This window comes from Arachis hypogaea, chromosome 19, assembly GCF_003086295.3.
Source record: "Arachis hypogaea cultivar Tifrunner chromosome 19, arahy.Tifrunner.gnm2.J5K5, whole genome shotgun sequence".
NCBI lineage: Eukaryota > Viridiplantae > Streptophyta > Magnoliopsida > Fabales > Fabaceae > Arachis > Arachis hypogaea.
This window is the reverse complement of record NC_092054.1, coordinates 45347315-45370578: the sequence shown is the minus strand read 5'-3', so window position 1 is coordinate 45370578 and position 23264 is coordinate 45347315. Positions and strand designations below refer to the sequence as shown.

The following is a 23264-nucleotide window of genomic DNA, read 5'->3' as shown; positions in this document are numbered from 1 at the left end:
GTTTCAGGTGCATTGCACAGGCCAAAGAGCATCCACCTGTAAGCAAACACACCATATGGACATGTGAATGCTATTTTTTCTTGATCCTGTGAATCTACTGTAATTTGATTATAACCGGAATAGCCATCCAAGAAACAATAAAAAGCGTGCCCTGCTAGTCTCTCTAGCATTTGATCAATGAATGGTAAAGAAAAATGATCATTTTTAGTGGCGTTATTGAGCCTTCTATAATCAATGCACATATGCCACCCTGTAACCGTCCTTGTAGGAATCAGTTCATTCTTTTCATTATGAACCACTGTCATGCCTCCCTTTTTGGGAAAAACTTGGACATGGCTCACCCAGGGGCTGTCAAAAATGGGATAAATAATCCCAGCCTCCCATAATTTAGTGACTTCCTTCTGCACCACTTCCTCCATGGCTGGATTCAGTCGCCTTTGTGGTCGTACCACTGGTTTGGCGTCATCTTCCAGCAGGATTTTGTGCATGTAATAGTTTGGGCTAATGCCCTTAAGGTCACTTATAGTCCATCCAAGAGCTGTCTTATGTATCTTTAGCACTTGGATTAGTCCTTTTTCTTCTTGTGGCTCTAAGGTAGAGCTTATAATCATAGAATATGTGTCCTCATCCCCTAAAAATATATATTTTAGAGATGATGGTAATGGTTTGAGCTCGAGTTTAGGAGGCTTCTCCTCTTCTTTAAGAGCAATTAAAGTTTCCTGTATTTCATCCGCTACCTCCAACTCGAGCTGGGCATCATAAAAGATGTCATCTAGCTCTTCTTTGAGTCTCTCAACCATGTTCACTTCTTCCACCAGGGAGTCGATGATATCAATGCTCATACACTCCTCTGGGGTGTCTGGATGCTGTATGGCTTTGACAGCATTTAGCACGAACTCATCTTCATTGACTCTCAGGGTTACTTTCCCTCTTTGGACGTCAATGAGAGTCCATCCTATTGCTAGAAAGGGTCTTCCTAGAATGAGGGATGCACTCTTGTGCTCTTCCATCTCCAACACCACAAAGTCTGTCGGGAAAGCAAATGGTCTAACCCTAACAACCATATCTTTAATCACGCCTGATAGAAGCTTAACAGAGCCAACAACAAGTTGAAGACATATGCGGGTAGGTTTAACTTTGTGAGTTAAACAGAGTCTCTTTATTAGTGATGCAGGTATGAGGTTAATGCTTGCCCCAAGATCACACAAGGCTCTCTTTGTGCAAGCATCTTCCAAGGTGCATGGTATCAAAAAGCTGCCAGGATCCTTAAGTTTCTCTAGTAAGCTCTTTTGAATGACTGCACTGCATTCTTTAGTGAGGAGGACTGTTTCTGCCTCTCTCCAATCCTTCTTATGACTTAAGATGTCCTTCATAAACTTAGCATAAGAAGGTATCTGTTCAAGAGTCTCTGCAAAAGGGATCTTGATTTCTAGTGTTTTGAGATAATCCACAAAGCGGACAAACTGTTTATCTCTTTCCGCTTGATGGAGTTTCTGAGAAAATGGCATCTTGGCCTTGTACTCATCAATCTTAGTTGATGTAGGCGGAGTGCCTAATGTATTGGAAGTGGGGTTACCAACTTACTTATAAGGGGTGTTATCAGCACTTGTACATGTCTGATTACCCTTATTTGGGTGTTCAATGCCCTTGTTGCTGCCCCCTTCCTGGCGTTCAACGCTAGGAACACTGTCCCCTGTTGGACGTTCAATGCCAAGAGTGGGTCCCTCTTCTTAGCATTGAACGCCAAGATTGCTGCTCTCATTTGGGCGTTCAACACTAGGGTGGATACCCTTTATTGGCGTTGAACACCAATGACATTCCTCTTTAGGCATTCAATGCCCTTAGAGATGTCTTGGGCAATAGTCTGGTATCCCTCTGTCAGTTTTTCTTCTATTGATCTCATGTTGCACTGAGGTTGGGTGTTTAATGATTTCTCACTCCTCAGTTGAATGGCCTGACACTCTTCTGTTATCTGCTTAGATAACTGTTGCCTTCTTTGACTCAGCTGGGCTTCTACATTCCTGTTGGAAGCCTGAGTTTCTCTCAAAGCCTTTTGCAATTTCATCAATTGCTGGGCAAGGGCATGTAGTTGCTGAGTCAATGGGCCATCCTGTTCTGGAGGGTTAGGTTCAGTAAATACTGCCTTAACCTCTCCTTTTATGGAAGTCTCATCACTCGAGTACAGATGCTGGTTCATGACAACTGTCTCAATAAGTTCATGAGCCTCCTCAAGATTTTTCCTCATGTGTATAGAGCCACCAGCAGAGTGGTCTAAAGACATTCGGGCCATGTCTGTAACGTTATAGTAGAAGATGTCTAATTGCACCCATTCTGAAAATATTTCAGTGGGGCATTTCTAGAGCATTCTCTTATACCTCCCCCAAGCATCATGAAGAGATTCACTGTCCTCTTGCTTGAAGCCTTGAATATCCAGCCTTAACTGGGTCAACTTCCTTGGGGAAAAGTATTGATTCAAAAACTTGTCTACTAGCTGCTTTTATGTTTTAAAGCTAGATTTGGGTTGGTTATCTAACCACCTCTTTGCTTGATCCCTTACAGCAAAGAAAAAGAGTAGCAGTCTGTAAACGTCCTGATCTACTCCCTCAGTGTGTACTGTGTTAGCAATTTGTAAAAAGTTGGCTAGGAACTCAGTGGGTTCTTCCTATGGAAGTCCAGAGTATTGACAGTTTTGCTCCACCAGAGTAATAAGTTGAGGATTGAGCTCAAAGTTACTTGCTCCAATGGGAGGTACACTAATACTTCTCCTATAGAAGTCAGGACTGGGGGATATGTAGGATCCCAAAGTTCTTCTGAACTGTTCATTCCCATTTGGGTTCATGGTGAAAGAAAGGAAGAAGAAAGAAGTAAAGAGAAAATAGAATTAGATTATTTTTGTTTTTATTTTTATTTATTAATTAAATTCAAAAATAAAAGATTAATTAATTAAAAATATTTGAAAATTAGAAGGTATAATTCAAAAAAGGAGAGAGAGAAAGAGAAGGGAGATTTTCGAAAATAGAAGAGAGATGAATTAGTTAGGAAGTTTTGAAAAAGAAGAAAAAGAAAACAAGTAACTAATTAAGACAGATTTGAAAATAAGATAAGATTTGAAAAAAATTTTGAAAATTGAAATTGAATTAATGCTAAGATAAGATTTTGAAAATTGGATTTAAAATTTGAATTGTGAATTGGAAACAAGATAAGATCAAGAAGTTATGAAACATAAGTTTTAAATTTAAAAAGATTTGAAAATTAAATTTTAAAAGAAGGTTAAGAATCAAATTAAAAGACAAGATTTGAAAGGATTTTAAAAAGATATGATTTTAAAATTTAAATTTTGACTTGACTAACAAGAAAACACCTAAATTGAAATTTTTGAAATTAAATATGCAAGATTTTCGAAAATTAAGAAAAAAATAAGAAAGGATATTTAAAATTTTTATTTTTGACTTTAATAAAGAAAGAGAAAAATAACAAAAAGACACCAAACTTAACATTTTTAGATCTAAAAGACACTAGAATTCGAAAATTTAAAAAAAAAAACACACAAGAGGACACCAAACTTAAAAATTTTAAAGATCAAAACAAAAAGAAAAAAAAGAACAACTTGAAGACCAAGAAGAACATCAAGAACAAATTCGAAAAATCAAAGCAATTAAAGAACATACAGTGGACACAAAACCTAAGATTTGACACTAGATTCAAATAAAAGACACTATTTTTGAAATTTTTTTGGAAAAAGACTAAAGAATTCGAACTCTAACAAGAACAAGAACAAAAGACTCAAACAAAAGATAACGATTAATAAAGAAAAGTAAAGATGTTTGAAAAATTTTTAATTTTTTCGAAAAAGAAAATAAAAAACTCAAACAAAATTAAAGACAATACCTAATCTAAGCAACAAAATAATCCGTTAGTTTGTTCAAACTCGAACAATCCCCGGCAACGGTGCCAAAAAACTTGGTGCGTGGAATTTAACTTCACACAACTAAACCAGCAAGTGCACATAATACCTGAGGTGAGTTAGGGTCGATCCCACGAGGATTGTCGGCTTGGATCAAACAGTGGTTATCTCGTAAATTTTAGTCAGGCAAATCGAAAAGTTGTGTAGTTATTTAAACGCATAAAAGTAAAATAGAGATAACGTTACTCAGTGGTTGTGAATCTAATGATAAGAAGATGGTTAAGGCTTCGGAGATGCTTTGCTCTTCTGGATCAATGCTTTCTTACTATCTACTCTAACTGTGAATAATTTCTTCTATAGCAGGTTGTATGTGATTAACGCCGGTTTGAGCGGCCGCCAATCTTCCTCTAGGCTGAACACCAGGTTTAGTGCGCATCCAGTCTGAATGAGGGTGAAGCTCCTACAGTTCATTTCCTTAGTGATCCTACTCAAAATGCCACAGATAAGGTCGAATCTTCCAGATTAGAGAATGATGCGCCTTGGTTCTAGCCTTTACCACAAAGACCCTAATCTCCCCATACCTCGGTTGAACTGATGTCTCGGGATGTCCCCAACGAAGTCGTGGATTAGTCGTCTAAGAGATGTATCCTCAAGCTAGTGGTTCATTGATTTCCGATGAAAGATGCTCGCTGAACCCATGTAGAATAGAGATAACTTGTGATGGTTCAACTCATTCATAAGGTCGAAGAACGAAGATACATCTTAGGAGAGAATCAAACACGAATTGAAATAGAATAGTAGTACTTTTATTCATCCATAAAACTCACCAGAGCTCCTAACCTTAACCTAGGAGGTTTAGTGGCTCATACTGTACATAGAACAATGTAAAAACATGTAAAGCGGTGGAAGAAGATATTAAACAAGGGTGATCTTCTCCTGTATATACAAACCTAATTACTAAGGATTACAGAAATATGATAAAATAGTCTATTAGTACGAAAATCCACTTCTGGGGCCCACTTGGTGAGTGTTTGGGCTGAGCGAAGGAGTAAACCACGTGCTAGGACTCCCTAGGGGGCGTTGAATGCTGGCTAGGGACCCCTTTTGGGCGTTGGATGTTGGTCACCTCCTTGTGGGTGTTGGATGCCAGAATAGGGTTAGTGGCTGGCACTGAACGCCAGTTTTGGGCCTTCAATTCTGAAGCAAATATAAATTATTATATATTTCTAAAAAGTCTTGGATGTTAGCTTTCCATAGCCATTGAGAGCACGCCATTTGGACTTCTGTAGCTCCAGAAAGCTCCTTTGAGTGCACAAAGGTCAGATCTTGACAGCATCTGCAGTGCTTTCTCTGCCTCTGAATCAGACTTTTGCTCCAACTCCTCAATTTCAGCCAGAAAATACCTAAAATTGCATAAAAACACACAAACCCAAAGTAGAATCCAAAAATGTGAATTTTGCACTAAAATCTATGAAAATTTGATAAAACTTAAGTAAAACATAACAAAAACTATATGAAAGTGATGTCAAAAAGCGTATAAAATATCCGCTCATCAGACCCATTTTGCCACCCCCTAGTCATGGTAAGTAATGAATATGTCATGAGTGAATTGTTGTTGGATTGATGAAGATTTGGATATATGAGTGTTGTGCATAAGGTTGTGAGTGAATATAGTTAATGAACGATGTTAAATGAGTTAAAATTATTGTGATTAAGCTTTGAATAATTGAGACTTGATGATTGAGTGTTTAGCATATTTAGAAATGGTAATTCAGTGATTTGAACCAAGTTGGATTTGAGAATTTCTGAAAATGAGTATTGTGCAGTATTTGGTAAAACAAATGAGTTTTTGAGCAATTTCGACGAGTCATAACTTGGTGCTCGGAGTTTGGATTTCAATAAATTTTTTCTTAAATTAAAGGTGGTGATGAGAGTTTTAAAATGATTTAAGAATGATAGAAAACTAAATTTTATAGAGGAAGTTATAAATGATTAAAAATTTGTATTTTAAACTAAATTATGAGAATTTGTTGAAAACCAAAATTTATGGTAAGCGTGCTCACGTATACTATAGTGCGTGTGCACGAAACAAAACGGGTAACAATGCTCATGCGTTGATAAATCCTGATTTTATGGTTTATCTTGTACTTAATTTGGGTGATTTTATCAATTTTTCTCACATTTATTCAATAAATTAGCATGATTTTGCAATTCTCCCTTGATTTGTGCTTAAATGTGAAAACATATTTTTTTAGGCCCTAAAATTGGTGATTTTAATTCACTTTAATTTCATTCGATGTCTTGATGTATTTGTTGAGTGATTTTAGGTTTATAAGGCAAGTATTAGATGGAAGGAATGAGGAGAAAAGCATGCAAAGTGGGAGAACTCATGAAGAAATGAAGGAACCGTAAACCTGTCAAGCCTGACCTCTTCGCACTCAAACGACCATAACTTGAGCTATAGAGGTCCAAATGAGGCGGTTCCAGTTGCGTTGGAAAGCTAACATCTGAGGCTTCAAAATGATATAAAATTTGTCATATGTTGTCTGACGCATAGGGGCGCGCACGCGCCATGTACGCGCGCGCGCCGATGCTGCTCGTGGGTCCACTTTAATGAAATCGCCCCCAACGATTTTGCAGCTCATTTTGGGCTCAATCCAACTCATTTATGATGCTATTGAACCCAAGTATTGAGGGGAGAATGAACCAAGTAGTCATAGTTGAGTTTTCATCATGTTTTAGGAGAGAATTCTAGAGAGAGAGAGGCTTTCTCCTCTCTCTAGATTTAGGATAGAAATTAGGGTAGAGTTAGGTTAATCATTCTCAAATTTCTCTCTCAATTCTTGTTTTGATTTCAATTCTCTTTATATTTTAGTGTTCTATTGTCTTAATCTTCTTATTTTCTCTAGTCATTTTCTTATTTTGCTCTCTTTAATGTTGATGAACACTTGTTGGATCTTGTTTACATTTAATGAAATTTAATGTTGATGTTCTTTTAATTGATGATTTGGATTGTTGATTTACTTTTCTTACAATTGGTAGTTAGTAGATTTTAATATTCTTGCTCATTTACTATGCTTTCCTTTGTTACCCACCAAGTGTTTGACAAAATGCTTGGTTGGGATTTAGAGTAGATTTTGAGCATTCTTGGCTTGGAAAGAGTAATTGGGCAATCTTGAGTCATGAAAACCCAACTTATATTGGTGATCTAGAGTTGTTAGCTAATATTGTTTCCATTGACGCTAATCTTTTGCTAATTCAATTAGTAAGTTGATTAGGACTTTTGGATTGAGATTAGCTAGTCTTATTAGACTTTCTCTCATGGAAGATAATATGATACCTTCTTCCAATGTTGGAGATGACGTAATAAGATAAATTCTTGTTATTATTATGGTATGATTGATTAGTCTTGTTTGACATTCTCCCTATTTGTTGGAGTTAACTAAATAAGATGAATTAATCATTGCATGACTAGGATAGAAAACCTATTATCTCAATCTTTGCCATGAATATCTCTCTTTATCACTTGCTTTCTTTAATTGCTCTCTTTACTTTTCTTGTCATTTATTTTCTTGTCCTCTTATAAAATCAAACCCCCCTTGCATTTTCATAGCCAATAATTGATCACTTCATTGTAATTCTTCGTGAGACGACCCGGAGTTCAAATACTCCGGTTAATTCTTATTTGGGGTTTGTACATGTGACAACCTAAATTTTTGTATGAAAGGATTCTTGATTGGTTTGGAAACTACACTTCACAACCAGAATTCATTCATTTGAGGAAATTCTAAACCGTCAAAGAGTTCATTCATCATGCGTATGCATGAGGGGTATGCATACGCATGTCTAGAAATTTTACAAGTTGTGCGTACACACAGGGATTATGCGTACGCACAAGTTGGGAATTGCGTTCGGGTGGATGTGTACGCACTAGTCCTGTTTTCACACTTAAACTCTGCTTTTAACTATTTGCTTTTCCAGCAAGCTTGTAACCTTTCATAACCCCCAATTAAGGTCCAATACCTAATTTTTGGACTCGGAAATGAGTGTGAGTTCATGGAAATAAATTAAATTGAACTATTCTTGAATAAATGCTTAGTTAAACCAGATGACATGATTGTGGGGACAGTGGTTTATCCTACCTGCAGTGAAGACGGTAGTTTCATCCCACTCACGTGTCAGAATTGATTATTTGATAAAGAATTGAGATTAATGAATCGATTGTTTAATAAATTGATAAAGAAATGGAGGCTAAGGAGTTTAATAACTTATGAAATTACTAAAAGACACTGATAAAGATTGAGTATGGCCTAATTGGCCAGATTGGCAAGGTCTGGATGATATCCTGCTTGTGTATTAATTTCATATCTGTTTATAGCGAGGTATAAGTGTTATCCCACTTGCAAGTTAATAGAATTGAAATAATTGATAAAGAACTGAGATTAATAAATCTAATAACTTGTGAATTTGATTAAAGACTATGAATATGGTTGATTATCTGGGTAAGATGCAAGAGTTGCGAATTTGTCCCACTTGCTCCAGGTTAATAATTGAGGCATCTGGGTAAGATGCAAGGGTGGTAGCTTTGTCTTACTTGCTCCGGGTTAAACGGTTAAACACTTTTTTGGGTAAGACGCAAGGATGGTGGTTCGTCACACTTGCTCCGGGTAAAGGTTTGAGACACCTGGGTAAAATACAAGGATCGTGGTTTGTCCCACTTACTCTGGGTTGAAATTTGTAAACACCACCTAGGTAAGATGCAAGGGTTGAAGTTTGTCCCACTTGCTTTGTGTTGTGGTATTCTATATCTGGGTTAGCTTTCGAATGTGTCGGATTTGGCTGTATAACCGACAGATGAGCTCATTGGCTAGAGGACAGACATGCATCATTTGTATTTGTGTGTATTATTTTGGTGTGCATCTTGTTGGTTTGCCTTCTTGATTAATTATACCTATATGCTATTTGATCTAATTGTTGTATATGTTCTCCTTATCTGTGTATTTCTTGTATTGTCTTGTCTGTGTTTGCATAACAGAGAGATCTTTTATGCTAGGGACGGTAACGCTGATGGCTGTTCTTAATGAAATGTTAATGATTGAATGATTGAATGATGCTAATTGAAGATTGAATGATATTGGAACTCCCTAGGAGATGCAAGGGTTGTGGTTCGTCCCACTTGTTTCGGGTTGAGATTGGAATTTCCTGAATAGATGTAAGGGTTGTAGTTCACTCCACTTGCTCTGGGTTAAGAAATTGAGAGTACTAATATAATTGACAACTTGTATTGAGACCGTTGAGATTTACTAATATTGTTGAGATAAATGATGTTAATTGATACTATTGAGACTGAATGTTGTTAATATTAATTGTTAGAGACTGATAAAGCCGAAAGGGCTTAATACTAGAATGAACAATAATGATACTGAGAGGATTAATAACTTAGTGTTGAAAAGAATTGAGATTAGAGATAGTTGACAAGGACTGAGATTTAGTAACTTTATCCTGTTTGGACAGAAAGGACCCTAAGTTTGAACCTTGAATGATTGGAGTTTAGATCAGAACTGCCTAGTAGGTTCGTATCTTTTTACATTATCTCCATTTGGAATTATTACCCTATTGAGAACCAAAAAGGATGATATTCTCACCCATTATGAAAATTCTTAATTTTATATATATAGGACGTAATGCACCTCGTTGAGCATGCCAGTTTTTTTTTAGAAGCGAAGATTGTCTTTTGGGTTTTCATTATATATTTAGATGTTGTTCTCCACTTTTGTATATTGTAATTGTATGTCCCTCTTAGATGTTGACTTTAGAGAAATATTTTATATTTTGTATCTTTTTGGGCTGTATTATACTTTCTAACCGACCTTGTCTTTGTAGATCGAGACTAGTATTGTTATGTATCTCCTTTTGAATTATATATATATATATATTTCAGTCGCCTTTGTATATCTTTGACGTTTTCGAGCGTGATGCGATTATTTGTTCTGTCATCTTTCTTTATAGGCTCCTAGCTATATTATTACCTTTCAAATATACGTATGTACTTTGTTTTTAGATGTCGTAATGCCTCGCCACTTCTGACTTATGACTGCAGCATAAGGTTTTATGTGGTAGGGTGTTACACGCCCTCCCTCCTCCGACACAGCATTGCCCTTCCTTGGTCCGCTGTAGTAGCGCCCTCCTGCCGCTCCCCCTCTCGCGAATGAAGCAATGCCGCACCATATCCAAACGTACCAAGGTCTTAGTTTTGGATGATTCTTTTTATTAGTTTTGGATGTTTCTTTCTCTTAATTTTCAGATGTTTCTTTTTCTTATATTTTGGATGTTTCTTCTTTTTGGGTTTTGGATGATTTTGCAAATAGTTATAGATAATTCTTTTCTTTAATTTTCGGATGTTCTATTTTCAATATTTTACTAAATATCTGTTTTGTTAGGTTTTAAAATTTAAAAAAGATTGCGAAAATCTCATTTTTTTAGGTTTTGAATATTTATTTTTGTTACGCTTCAGATGTTTCTTTTTTAGGAATTTTTAAAATAATTTCAAAAATTTTAAAATAATTTTTCGAATTTTTAAAATGATTAGAGAATTTTTAAAATGAATCTTTAATAATTTTGTCATTTTAGATGTTTGTTATTATTTAATTTTAGATGTCTTTTTTTTGGATTTTTTTTTATTAAGTTTAGATAATTTTTCATGATAATTTGAATTCACGTTTCTTCAAAAAGGTTTTGGATGTTTATTTTTGTTACATGTAAAAATTTTTAAAATAATTTAAAAAATTTTAAAATGAATCTTTAAAATAACTTTACAACAATTTTAGATATTTTTTATTATTTAGTTTTAGATTTTTTAAAATTTCTAATGTATTTTTGTTATTAGATTTTGGAAGTTTTAATGATCATTTGAATTTATATTTTTTTAAAATTAAAAAAAAGAAGAAGCTGAAATTAACTACAGCTGACTGCATTTCTTATTGATCACCTAGTGTAGTTGGGAGCAAAGATAATCATCACAATGGAGAAGTGGATAGCTTTTATGGCGAGAATCTTCTATTCCTCTCCACTACTTGGTTACAAGATGTTGAAATAATAGAAAGAAGTTGGCCACTACATGTCCATGTTTGGCTTTGGAAAGAAACCAGGTAGAATTTGATAAGTTTGGAGTAAATGTTTTTTTTTTATTATTATTTATTCGAAAGATAAAATATTTTTTATAATTTAAAGTTTATTAGTTAATTTTTAATTATTTAATTAATTAGTCTAAATAATATTTGTTATCGAATTAAATGGATTCTAATATATCAATAATTTGTCATTTACAAAATCGTTTAAATTAATTACTTAATTTATTAGGTATCGATTAGGAATTTTTAAATTATTAAAAAATGTTTTGTTATTTGAATAAACAGTCAAAGACAAAAAAAAAAAAAAAGAACATTTACTCCTAAGTTTATGGGTATATACCACAACAACGCCGCACACTGATTGGAAGTATATATAAACTCAGTTGGATAGTCAAATATTTTTTATTCTTATAAAAGAAATTAATTAATTAAAAGAAAGTATGAGTGGAAAGTGTACGAAATGCAATGAAACCAACTCAACAGGGCCACATCTTACAAATAAAGTTTGGATTATTATGAAGGCGTTTTGTAGATTAGAGACATCTTTTTTGAAAAAATCCTAATAAAAGATGATGCGAGGACAGCGATTTTCCACCCAGGTTGGGCTTTTAATGAAGACAAATAATGATTTTGGTTGCAAAAGAAGGGTTCAAACTCGCAGAACATCAGTGTTTCTTCACTGTGCACATTCCCTTTTTCTAAAAAGTAAAACTTGTGTTATATATATACTTTTTTATTTTTTAATTTATCCTATTAAATAATAAATGAAAGACCTAATACGTATTTCACATTTTATGATAGCTAGATTAGAAAGTGGAAAATATTATTTTAAAATAGAGATATTTTATTCTTTTTTAATCAATGATTTAAGTATTAGTTTTGATTTTTGATAAATTATTATTTTGACACCTAAAATGTGGTGTTTTAGACAAAAAATCATTAAAAGAAAGAAAAACATTTGTAATTTTGAAAAGATCACAAAATTATGACAAATTTGTTAAAATGAAATCATGAGTACCTTTTTTATTTAAAAACTGTTTAACCAAAATTAACATTTTTGAAACGGTAAAACAGTGGTTTACCTTTGTATTATTATTGTGCAACAATGTCTAAATACTAAATAGAGTGACATGTAATGCAATAATAGTAAGACTTTTCCAAAGGAGAAGTATGTGGTTATTTTAGAGTTTAGTGATTGACTGTATTATGTGTCAGTGGCCTTGGGATGAGGCTTTGAGAGGTCCCTTTGATGGTAGCTTAGCTTTTTTACACACAAACCCAAATCTCTTCTCTTTAGTCTTTAGATCTTAGACCTTAGTAGTTGAATCACTGTTTAACCTTGTTGACTGACAGGTCTTCTGGTCTTTGTTGTTTTGCTTTCTTAGTGAAAGTCCAAAACATGTTCTTATTTCCAAATTTTAATATTTTAATTAATTAATTAATTAATTAATAACAGCCACATTCCTAGATAGACAACACTAGCTTATTTTAAATGATGCATGCAATAGCAAAAAATTCTAAATGTGTTATAATTAAATAATCATCACAGGCTATGCTATAGCCTCCATAATTATTAGATCAAAAAATTAAACAGAATAATCATACACACATCAAGTAAAAAATAAATAAATAAATAATTAAAATAAATTAACATCAGTCTTTTTCTTTTTTGATATAAAATTTAAGTGGAAGTTGGTGCTGATATCCATCAAGATCTGGAAAAAAAAAATCCTCAACTTCTTTAAAAATGTTTATTAGGGGAAATTAAAATTTTGAGGTGTTATACTTATAGTGTTATAGGGACATAGTTCACTTTGTCCTTTAACGATACGGTGGGATTTGATCTCTGCCGATAAAATTAGTGTATTTGATAATTAGTCGCGTTTATTGTTTTAAAAGTTCGCACACTAAATTTTTATGCCATTTAATTTACGACTATATGTTAGGTGTAGTATAAAATATGTATTAGAATATAAATATATATATTAAAAATAAATTAAATTATATATATATTTATATATAAATATATTATTAGTTAATTTTAGTATATGAATAGTATTTTTTTAATTTAATATAAAAAAATGAATTAAAAATAAAAATTTATATGTATTTATCTTTATATAAAATTAATAATAAAAAATTATTAAATAATAATTTAATTAAATCTGCCAAATATTTAATTATTTTTAACTATTAAATTCTCATAAAAATAATTGCAAATAAATTTTTACATTCAAATCACACATAAAATTAAAAAAAGCAAATTCACTGCTTACTTAAAATGTTAAAATATTAAAAAATTAATTAAATTAATCTTATTTAATACTCTTATTAATAATTAGATATTAGACTTTAGATATTTATTATTTAATTTTTTTATTTAAAATAAAATGATAATTAGATTTTTGGAGATGTTGAATTTAGACTAATTAATCTTTGGAAAAAAAGTACTAATTAAATTTTTTAAAATAGTAAACAATGGACTAGAAATTAATTTAAGAATGGAAGTAATGATGGAAATGTGTAAATATATTGTGATTTGGGGGTGTATTCCACATATGTGGATCTGTTGAAGTTAGTAACCTGCAAAACGCAGGTTACGTTTTGCATCACCTGAAACCAAAAAAGCTTAGTCTCCTGCAAAACGTAGGATACGTTCTGCGTGAATCCAAAATCAAAAAGTTGCAACAACCTGCAAAACGTAGCTTTCGATTGGCAGGGAAGCAGATTGAGGACTCGAAACGTGTCCCTGTCCCCTGCATGCAGACTGGACCTGCTTGTTGACCATGTTGGAACTCGAAAAACGGAAGCTGCGTTTGGCAGCTGGCCAAGCCAAAACGCAGGTTGCGTTTGGCACTCTTCCCAGTTGCATGCACGCCACGTGTTGGAGAAGAGTGTTGTGGAATGTATAAAAACACAAAACACAGAGAGAGGAGTTACTGAAGGGTGAAGAGTGTTGTGTGAGGTTAATACGGAAGATTGAAGAGTGTTGTGTGAGGAAGGTTGTGGGAGGAAGAAGAAGAATAGAAAGCTTAGGTTGATTTGGTTCTTAAAAAAATGGTTCGTAATTTTACTAGACTTGAAGATCACATTATTGAGTACTTGGATCATTCTTAATAGGTAAGTAATTTTTTTAAAAATTTTATGATAAGTAAATATATTTATTGGGATTTTGTTTATTTATTTTTTAACAAACAATTTTTTTTATTATTATTATTATTATTATTATTATTATTATTATTATTAGCCAGTATTATAATGCTTAAGTCTGATGAAAAAAATTGTTATCATGGGTAGTATAATAATAAAATACTGTGTAGGATAATGATAATAAATTATTAATATTTTTTAATAATAAATAAATAATACTGTCTAATATTAATAATTAATCGTCAGTATTTTATAATGAAAAATAGTGCACCGGCGAGGACCATGCATATCCCGCAAATCCATCTCATTCAAGTAGAGAGTTGACTTCGGTCTTCCTTTTGTCGCGAGCCTTAATGTCCAGTTGGCGATCACCTTCGCTCCTTCGTATCTATCTCACGTAGATGGGTCACCCATCAAAACAAACTCGCCTCTATACACCTTGCAAATTTCAGACATCTTGTACACATCGTGCACGTACACTTGCCAGTCAAGACGCTGGTTGGTGCAACATGCAAGCACGTGGCGACATGGCAGTCGCTCGACCTGGAAATGGCCACAGTCGCAGTGTCGTTGCGCAAGGTTAACAGTGTAAATGGTACCATCTTGCATTTCTCGAACTTCAAACATCTCGTTACGCCTGTCGAACTGGTTGACCACAATGTTTCCTGCACGTCGGAAGCTTTTTTCAACTCTCTTCGTTGCAAATTCTGAATACGTGAATCCGTTGCGGATACACTCATGAGCCTCAGTACTCTTCCGAGTGAACAATTCATTCAGTCGATAGAAAGTTGACCGGACAAGGGCAGTCACAGGAAGGTTGCGTGCACCCTTCAAGACAGAATTTATGCACTCTAACAAGTTTGTCGTCATATGTCCCCAACGATGACCACCATCGAATGCCAACACCCATCTCTCAACACCAATCTCATCGCACCATTGAGTATATGCCTCACCCCACTCTTTAAGTCTTTGGTAGTTTTTGTTGTACTCCTGCTCCATCCTAGAATAGCCTGTTGAACAAACCATTTAATTATAAGCAGATGCCATAAATTTACTATGAATAGAACCATAACAGCGAGTTGAAATACCTGTGTTCACCATGAGTTTATGTAAATATGGAGCCTTGAACCTCCTTAAGAAGTTGGACCCAATGTGCCTGATGCAGTACATGTGCCACGCCCTTGGTGGTGACCATGCACCGTTACTGCGAGCTATTGCAGCGTCGATGGAGGTATGGCGGTAAAAAATAATACCCACACCATCAATGGTAACAACATATCTCCACAAATTGGTTAAAAAAAACTCCCATACGCCTGTTGTCTCGCCCTCGACAATCGCAAATGCAATAGGCACAATGTTTTGATTCCCATCTTGTGCAACTGCTACCAGAAGTGCACCTTTATATTTTTCGTACAGGTGCGTGTTATCAACCTGCACCAGTGGCTTGCAGTGTCTGAATGCTACAATAAACGGATAGAAGCTCCAAAAATTGCGGTGCAGAACTCTTACACCTTGAACCTCCTCACTCTCACGATAAACGGGGAGCGTTTTAATTTGAACACGAGACCTTGGCATCTTCATTGCCATTGCTTTCAACCATACTGGCAGAGTCTGATAAGAAACTTTCTAATCACCGAAAACTTTTGCGACAGCTTTCTGCTTTGCCAACCAAGCCTTGCGGTAACTTACAGTGTAGTTGAACCTGCCTTGAACTTCTGCAATAACAGACTTCACCTTTATCAAGGGGTCTGCTTCGACCAACGGCCTAATGACATCTGCAATTGTGTCTGAGTCCAACTTGGCATGATCTTGTGAAATCGTGCCCATAGTGCATGTGTACTTGCCATTGTATCTCCTGATCTCCCAACAAGCTTTTTTTCGAATCAAGCTAGCTTGGATAAGCCAGTCGCACCCTACACCATACCCCTTGCATTTCGCATAGAATGTCTGCGGCCAGACTCATACACAGTGTAATCAACTCCTCTATAGATGGTGTAGTTTTTGATTGCAGATATCACCGACTCTCTCGAACCAAATTCCATCCCGACACTAAACTCGCCATCTTCCGCTGCAACGTTGCCTTCACCTACGACATGCGCACCAACATCAGTCAGACAAGGCAAATAAAATAAGCACTATAGGAAACTTGAGTTAATAATCATAACATACCCGTATTCACATACTCAGGAAATTTCGGGGCATGTATGGCTTCGAGATCTAGAGTCCGCATAAAAGACAGAACACCAAACGGGTGTTGGCTTACAATCGCATTTGCTTCATTTTCCACCGCCGGATTGCCTGCCAAGTCTCCGTCATCATTTTCATCATCAACTTCATAGTTAGCTTCGAATTCCTCTTCGCTGTCATTATTACCTTCTTCCCAATCTATATCCCCGAGTTCATCAACATTGACCTCGTCGTCGGCCGTACCCATCCCCGAATGCTGTTCAAACTCAACGTACAGCTCTATGATCGGCACGTGAGATCGGGTTTGTTGATAAATATACAACATCTATTGCATACTGGCATCGTCAGTGATGGACATTATTTGAAACTGTATTACCCCACCAAATACTTGCACAGGACTTTTGTATAAAAGATTGCTCACCCTTTTCAAAATGTGGCTTTGAATGTTATTACATAGACCATTTTGCAGCTCGAGAAAACTCATGGTACATAGAATAGCAAATGACAACGAACATTCACAAATAAAAATCACTCCTTCATGTGTGTTTGGTATAACCTCACCGTTATAATATACTCACAAATTCGCAACACCTTCCATAACTTCATCCTCAACTAACTCTATTTTTTGACACAGTTATCTGCCAAAAAAGCACACCACTAAGGACTTTATACAAGAAAGAATAAGAAGAGAAGTGAAGATAAAGATGAATGAAATTGGACTTCGTATTTATAGGCAAAGCTGTGGATTTAAATATCATTTTGTGTACAAAACGCAACCTGCATTTTGGGTCTTCCAAAAAAAAGTTTCTGACACTAACAAAACGCAACCTGCGTTTTGTGGGTTTCAAAAAAAATTTTGAATTTTCTGGCTTAAAAAACGCAACCTGCGTTTAGCCTAAAAAAAAAAAAAATAGAAATGCCAAAATGTAACCTACATTTAGTGTATTTCAAAATAAAAAAATAAACGAGTACAAAACGCAACTTGTGTTTTATATCTGACCCATAGCAGTGCAAATTTTTTTATTCCCTCCATTTCATGGTGTTACACGTTAACACTTTCCATAACAAAAAAAAAAACCCAAGCCACAATGGACATGTATGTCCTTATGACAATGAATAGTGTAAAACAAAATAGAATTGTCCATGTATTTCATTATTTATGGTGGTGCATGTTTCGTTATTATCACATGAGCATAAAAATGATGTAGTTTTGAACAGTAAAATATTTATTATTTTTTAAATTTTCATATACTCTTTTATCAACTGCTCACTGTTTATTACAAATCTAATCAAAGCAGATGATGTTTTGCTCTAAAAGTTGTTATCTATATGCCTATCTTTCATAAATATACACGTCAGAGTACTTAATAGTATATTTAAGTATTATCATTAAGTTTTAGTTGATGAATTGATAGACGGATATCATGTATCTATTATTTACTATCTTAAAAGACCAAATTAATATTTTTTTTTCTTTAAAGACTAAATAGTCCGAAGTCAAAATCTTCAGAGACCTAATTATCATTTTACTCTTTTATATACTCATGTCTTATAACTAAACAGTACTTATTATATCATAATATTCATAGAGTATGTGATGGTCAAATTTATTATCTTTAAGTTATTGTTGAGAATTGAAACTAGGAGTGACAATATACACCTTATTCGCGAGTACCTAATTTTAACTCGATCGGGTAGGGTTGCCAACCCGATACATAGTGGATATGGTACGAGTTGAGATTCAACCCTATCCGACCAACTCATGTTGAACCAAGGGTTTCTCATTAAATACAAAAAAATTCTTAACCACTAAAAATAGTTCATTAATTGATAATTTAATACGTTTTTCTTTTACATAAAATGAATTTTTTTAATTATCATCAAATTATATAATAATGTTGTATCTTTTTTATAACCTATAAACAGAGTCGAATACTTATGAATTAATAAGAGATAGAATTAGAATTAAAATATTCTCAACTCATAAATAAATTAAAATTAAATTTATATAAAATTCTCAATTCATAAATAAAATTAAGATTAGAGTAAAATTCTATCATATCCTACTCATTACTATTCCTAAGTCGAACCATAGCTACAATAACATCAACAACGTATGATACCACCGCCACAATAGCAGCTAAATTAAATGAATTCACTATTGTGAATTAGATATTCGGATTCCAAATACAAAATATAGATTTAATAACGTAACGAAGCACAAGGTATGTCTTTGAAGATTTAAACTTCTCAAGTGGTCGCTTGACTATTTTAAGTTCGCCAACCTACAATGAATAATGTTGTCACGTTGACACAGAAGCTTCTCTTCTGCTTTAACGCAAGGCAACAATCGCTACATAACTTATTATTATTTTAAATTTTCTCAGTTTTCTACTTTTCTTTCTAACTTTCTTTTCTTGACAATTAACATGGGAGGCCCAGCTACCGAGACTTATACGTGCATGTGAAAATATAAAAATTTGTATACCAAAAAAAAAATAAAAATTTATATATACACAAAAAATTCATTATTAAATTAATTATTATATATTTAATATATATTTTATAAAAAATAAATAATTTAATAATTAATCTTTTATGTACGCATATCATATAAATATTATTCAAAATGATTAAATCTAAACCAAATATATAATTATAATCTATAAAAACTAAAAAATTATACAGAAAAAAAAATCTCCAAATTATATAAAGATTCTGTACCACACTACTAGTAATAATCTAACTGATCGGTTTTTAACTTTTTTACTTTCGAAAATTGAACAGATTTTATGTGGTTCTTTTCAAGTGAAAATTAAAGTAATTTTGAAACTGGGAAAAAAATTCTGAAATATTTGCTAATTAAAAAAAAAAAGAAAACGAACAAGAGAGTTGTTTCTGAGCCCAATCCAAGAAGGTCCGGCCCAAAAGTAAGGTCCAATGACCCTTTTGCCCCCAGCCATTGGATTAAGCTAACATCTGAAAAGTCGGTCATAGCTGTCAGAAAAATATATTATAAAAGATATTTATAAAAAAGAAAGCTCATCACCATTTTTTCTTTATTAGAAAAAAAAAAAGCGAAAAAGAGAGTTGCTTGAAATAAATTAGGCGCAAGAGTGGCAGTATTAAGCTGTGAAGAAAGCACTAGAGAAAAATTGAACACGCTCACTTGGGTTCACTCTCTTTCTCTCTCTTACTGTCTTGTTTTTTGTTATATATAAAACCAGAAACAAGAAAGTGTAAAGCCAGCTAATAGTTATTCGTAGTTGATGAGCGGGTGTACTATTAAGTGTGCCTCAAAGTACGGATAATTATTTTGTGTTCAACGGAAACAAACATTTGTTGTGTTATTTTCAGTGTTGCTTGTTGCTGCTGCAAGCCAAACAAAAGAAAGAAGAGATAAGAGTGTTTGGTTTTGTGTGTGTCCCCTTTTGAGTACCAACAATAATCTCTCTCTAAAAAAAGAAGATATCTTTATATGTAACAACTTCTACTACTTCACTTCACCCTTGTATCACTTTGAGACTCTACTCTTCAAGGATGAGTAAACAAGACATGATGAGAATTCAGGTGAACATCTTAACTGAATTTGTAAACAAAAGTCTTCTCTTTTGATAATTTGTTAACTGATTTATGTTTTGGTGTACATGTAGAATTGTATTCTGAAGGTGAATATCCACTGTGATGGGTGTGAGCAGAAAGTAAAGAAACTGCTTCAGAAAATAGACGGTACATTCTTATATTCCTTTGCTTTTTCAAGTTGTTAGTATAACTAATTAGTTGTTGTTGCTGGTGGCAGGTGTGTATTCAGTGAATATAGATGCTGAGCAAGGGAAGGTTGTGGTGTCAGGGCATATAGATCCAGCAAAGCTCATAAAGAAGCTCAAGAGAGGAGGCAAACATGCTGAACTATGGAGCCAGAAGGGAGGAGGCGGAGGAGGAGGAGGCGGCATCATGTTCAACCAGAACTTCCCCATTAACCCACAACAGTTCAAGAACTTGCAAATTGATCCCTCCAAGATGATGGCGGCAGCATCAGCAGGAGGAGGAGGAGGAGGAGGAAAGAACAATAAGGGGCAAAATGGTCATAAAGGAGGAGGAGGAGGAGGAGGAGGAGGTGGGCAAATAGCACACTTTCAAAACATGAAGGGGACAAAAGATCTCAAGGGACAGGGGAAGGATCAGAAATCTGTCAAGTTTAACTTATCCGATAATGAGGATTATGATGAAAGTGATGATGGTCTTGATGATTTTGATGATGAGTTCGATGATGAGGATTTTGATGATGACGAATATGATGATGAGGACGAGGGTGAAGAATATGGCCATGGACATGGTGGACATGGGCATGGTAATCCCATGATGAATAACAAGATGATGCCCATGATGATGGCCAATGCCCGTGGGCCACATGGACCTGCTGGCATGATGATGAGTGGGCCTGCCATGAACAGCCATAAAGGCAATGCCTTTGGTGGCGGTGGTGGTGGGGGAGCCAAGAAAGCTGCTGATGTCATGGATCTCCCTATGCAAATGAAGGGCAAAGATGGAAATGGGGGAAAGAAAGGTGGTGGTGGAGATGGTGGTAAAAACAACAAAGGGGGAAAGAATAACAAGGGGGGTGGCGGCGGTGGTGGTGGTGGAGATAACAAGAAGAAGGGTGGGAAATCAAAAAGTGGTGGTGGTGGCTTCCTTGTTAAGTTATTAGGTCTTGGAGGAAAGAAAAGCAAGAAAGGGGCAACCGACACAACAAACAAGAACAACAAAAGCAATGGGAATGGTGGGAACAAGGGCAAAGATGGAAAGAAAAATGGGGGTGGGAAATTGGACAAAGTTGACTTCGATTTTGATGATTTTGATATTCTCCCTCCTAGTAGTGGCAAAAATGGAAAGGGTGGGAGTGGTGGTGGCAAGGGGGGTAATAATAATGGTCATCATCATGGCGGTAGTGGTAATAATGGCAACATGGGCCAAATGGGTCAGAAAGGCCCAATGGGACAAATGGGCCAAATGGGAAATATTCCGGCAGTGCAAGGGTTGCCGGCGGCCGCAATGAATGGTGGTGGCTACTATCAAGGGATGCAAATGCAACAACCAAATCCATATAACATGCAACAACAACAATATATGGCCATGATGATGAACCAACATCAACAACAACAGCAACATCAACATCAACAAGCAAACATGAATATGTATCCACCACAACACATGATGTATGGTGGTGGTGGCATGAGGCCGTACATGATGCCACCGCCACCCATGCCGTTACATCCCATGGCTGATCCCATGACACATGTTTTCAGTGATGAGAACACCGAGAGCTGCACCATCATGTAGTGGGTAGTAGTACTGTATAAAGTTTTAGTACTAGTTGGCTTAGTTTGTTTTTTTTTTTTTTTTCTCAAGGGTTATTATTGTCATCTTGCCTAGTGGTTCCATTAAATTTTGTTGTAGACTTTGGAAGTAGTGGTAAAATATTAGAGGGGGACGGGGAAGGAGAAAAAGAAAAGTGTAAGATTTTTAGGATAATTTGATATATCATATGTTTTTTGTTTGCATTTTAATTTTGGTACCGTGTCCTACGTGAAAACAAATATGTTGTAGAGTGGGACATGGTTTGGTTGCTGCCACTGCAAGGCAACGACAGAAAAACTCACATGGCCTTTGCTGAAAATTAAATTGGAGCCATGTGCCTTGTAAAATCCAAATTGCTCTTTAGGGTTCCTTATGTGGGCTATTGCTGTTAGCCACCTTGCTAAATATATGCTTTTCACACGGCCTAGTTGATCACAATGTTGAAATTTGTTGAATTATGTAATAAAACTTTGGTTCATGTTTCAAGGCTGTCATGTAGGGAATGCTCAGGTTTAGCTTACAAGTACCATTGGCGGTAGTTAACTAAAGAGTATTTATGGATTTTTTTAAATAAATTAATTAATTTTTATGTTTATAGTTATGTGTATTTTTCAAAATGTTCATTCCTTAACATTTTCATAAAAAACATACATAAATTTTAATTATATAGTACAAAAATTTTTGCAACACATAAAACTTTCATAAAAAAAGCTCAACTTAATATATGTCTTATCTAAACTAAACACATAATTATATTTTAATAAACACGCATCTAAACTTTGTGTTTTTTTTTTTTATTTTTTTCTTCCAAAATTTTTATGTTTATCAAAAAAAATTTCCATATTTATTGCCAAAAAAAGAAAAAAATAAACATAATAACGTAAGGTTTTTTTTTGTATTTTGCTTTTATCTACAAATTTTTATATAGACAAGTTATCTAAATAAAATATTTGAGATTTATATTTATGCAAATGCAACAATTTCAAACACCACAAAACTTTTATTACGTTTTACCATAAGTTGCTTCTATTGCTTCCTACAATACTTTTATTATCTCTGCACCATCCGTTCTAACCAACGGAAAGATCCTCACACAAATGACATGATAATTAAGTTGTGATCACTCAAAATCGATGTAGTTAAGTAAGTGTGCAGAACATTATACCTTTTAACCTTTTAAATATCCTTTCGTATGTAAAGTGAAATGCAAATCAACTAAGTATAATCTTTACTGAACTTCTTGTATTTTTCATAGTACTTAAGATGATCCGACTCTAATACCTTGTACACATTTCGATGAATGTTATAATCGTTCGCACTCAATATAGCTTCTTCTTTATTTCTCAGTACAGCTTCATCATTTTATCCATGAAGCTTACATAGAATGTCTTTTTTATCTTTTCTTTTCATCTCTTTTCTATAATTTTAAAAAGCTGAATTTAATTATGTGAGAAATCAAAATAAAAGCCATAAGCCAAAAAAGATAAGTGAGATAGATTTGAGAAAAGTCTTAATATTTATTATATTGTAATAGT

The 23264-nt window shown here is 34.4% G+C and overlaps 2 protein-coding genes across 2 annotated transcripts; one reads left to right on the top strand and one right to left on the bottom strand.

The window, feature by feature from the left end:
• Nucleotides 1-14577: 14577 nt before the first annotated feature.
• LOC112778308 (uncharacterized) lies at nucleotides 14578-15771 on the bottom strand. The gene is made up of 2 exons (XM_025822641.1): nucleotides 15273-15771; nucleotides 14578-15194 (listed from the first exon to the last, which is right to left on the bottom strand). Exons 1-2 carry the CDS (start codon nucleotides 15769-15771, stop codon nucleotides 14578-14580), a joined length of 1116 nt encoding a protein of 371 aa, XP_025678426.1.
• Nucleotides 15772-19370: 3599 nt separating this feature from the next.
• On the top strand, nucleotides 19371-22215 carry LOC112779988 (uncharacterized). The gene is made up of 3 exons (XM_025824333.3): nucleotides 19371-19941; nucleotides 20025-20100; nucleotides 20171-22215. The coding sequence occupies exons 1-3, from the start codon at nucleotides 19912-19914 to the stop codon at nucleotides 21709-21711; spliced, it is 1647 nt and encodes a 548-aa protein (XP_025680118.1). The 5' UTR covers nucleotides 19371-19911; the 3' UTR covers nucleotides 21712-22215.
• Nucleotides 22216-23264: the final 1049 nt, after the last annotated feature.

Coding starts and splice junctions, on each gene's coding strand:
- LOC112779988 (XM_025824333.3), top strand. CDS start 19,912: ATGAGTAAACAAGACATGATGAGAATTCAG. Junction 19,942..20,024: donor AAGACATGATGAGAATTCAG/GTGAACATCTTA, acceptor GTGTACATGTAG/AATTGTATTCTGAAGGTGAA. Junction 20,101..20,170: donor ACTGCTTCAGAAAATAGACG/GTACATTCTTAT, acceptor TGCTGGTGGCAG/GTGTGTATTCAGTGAATATA.
- LOC112778308 (XM_025822641.1), bottom strand. CDS start 15,771: ATGGCAATGAAGATGCCAAGGTCTCGTGTTCAAATTAAAACGCTCCCC. Junction 15,195..15,272: donor TAAACTCATGGTGAACACAG/GTATTTCAACTC, acceptor TTTGTTCAACAG/GCTATTCTAGGATGGAGCAG.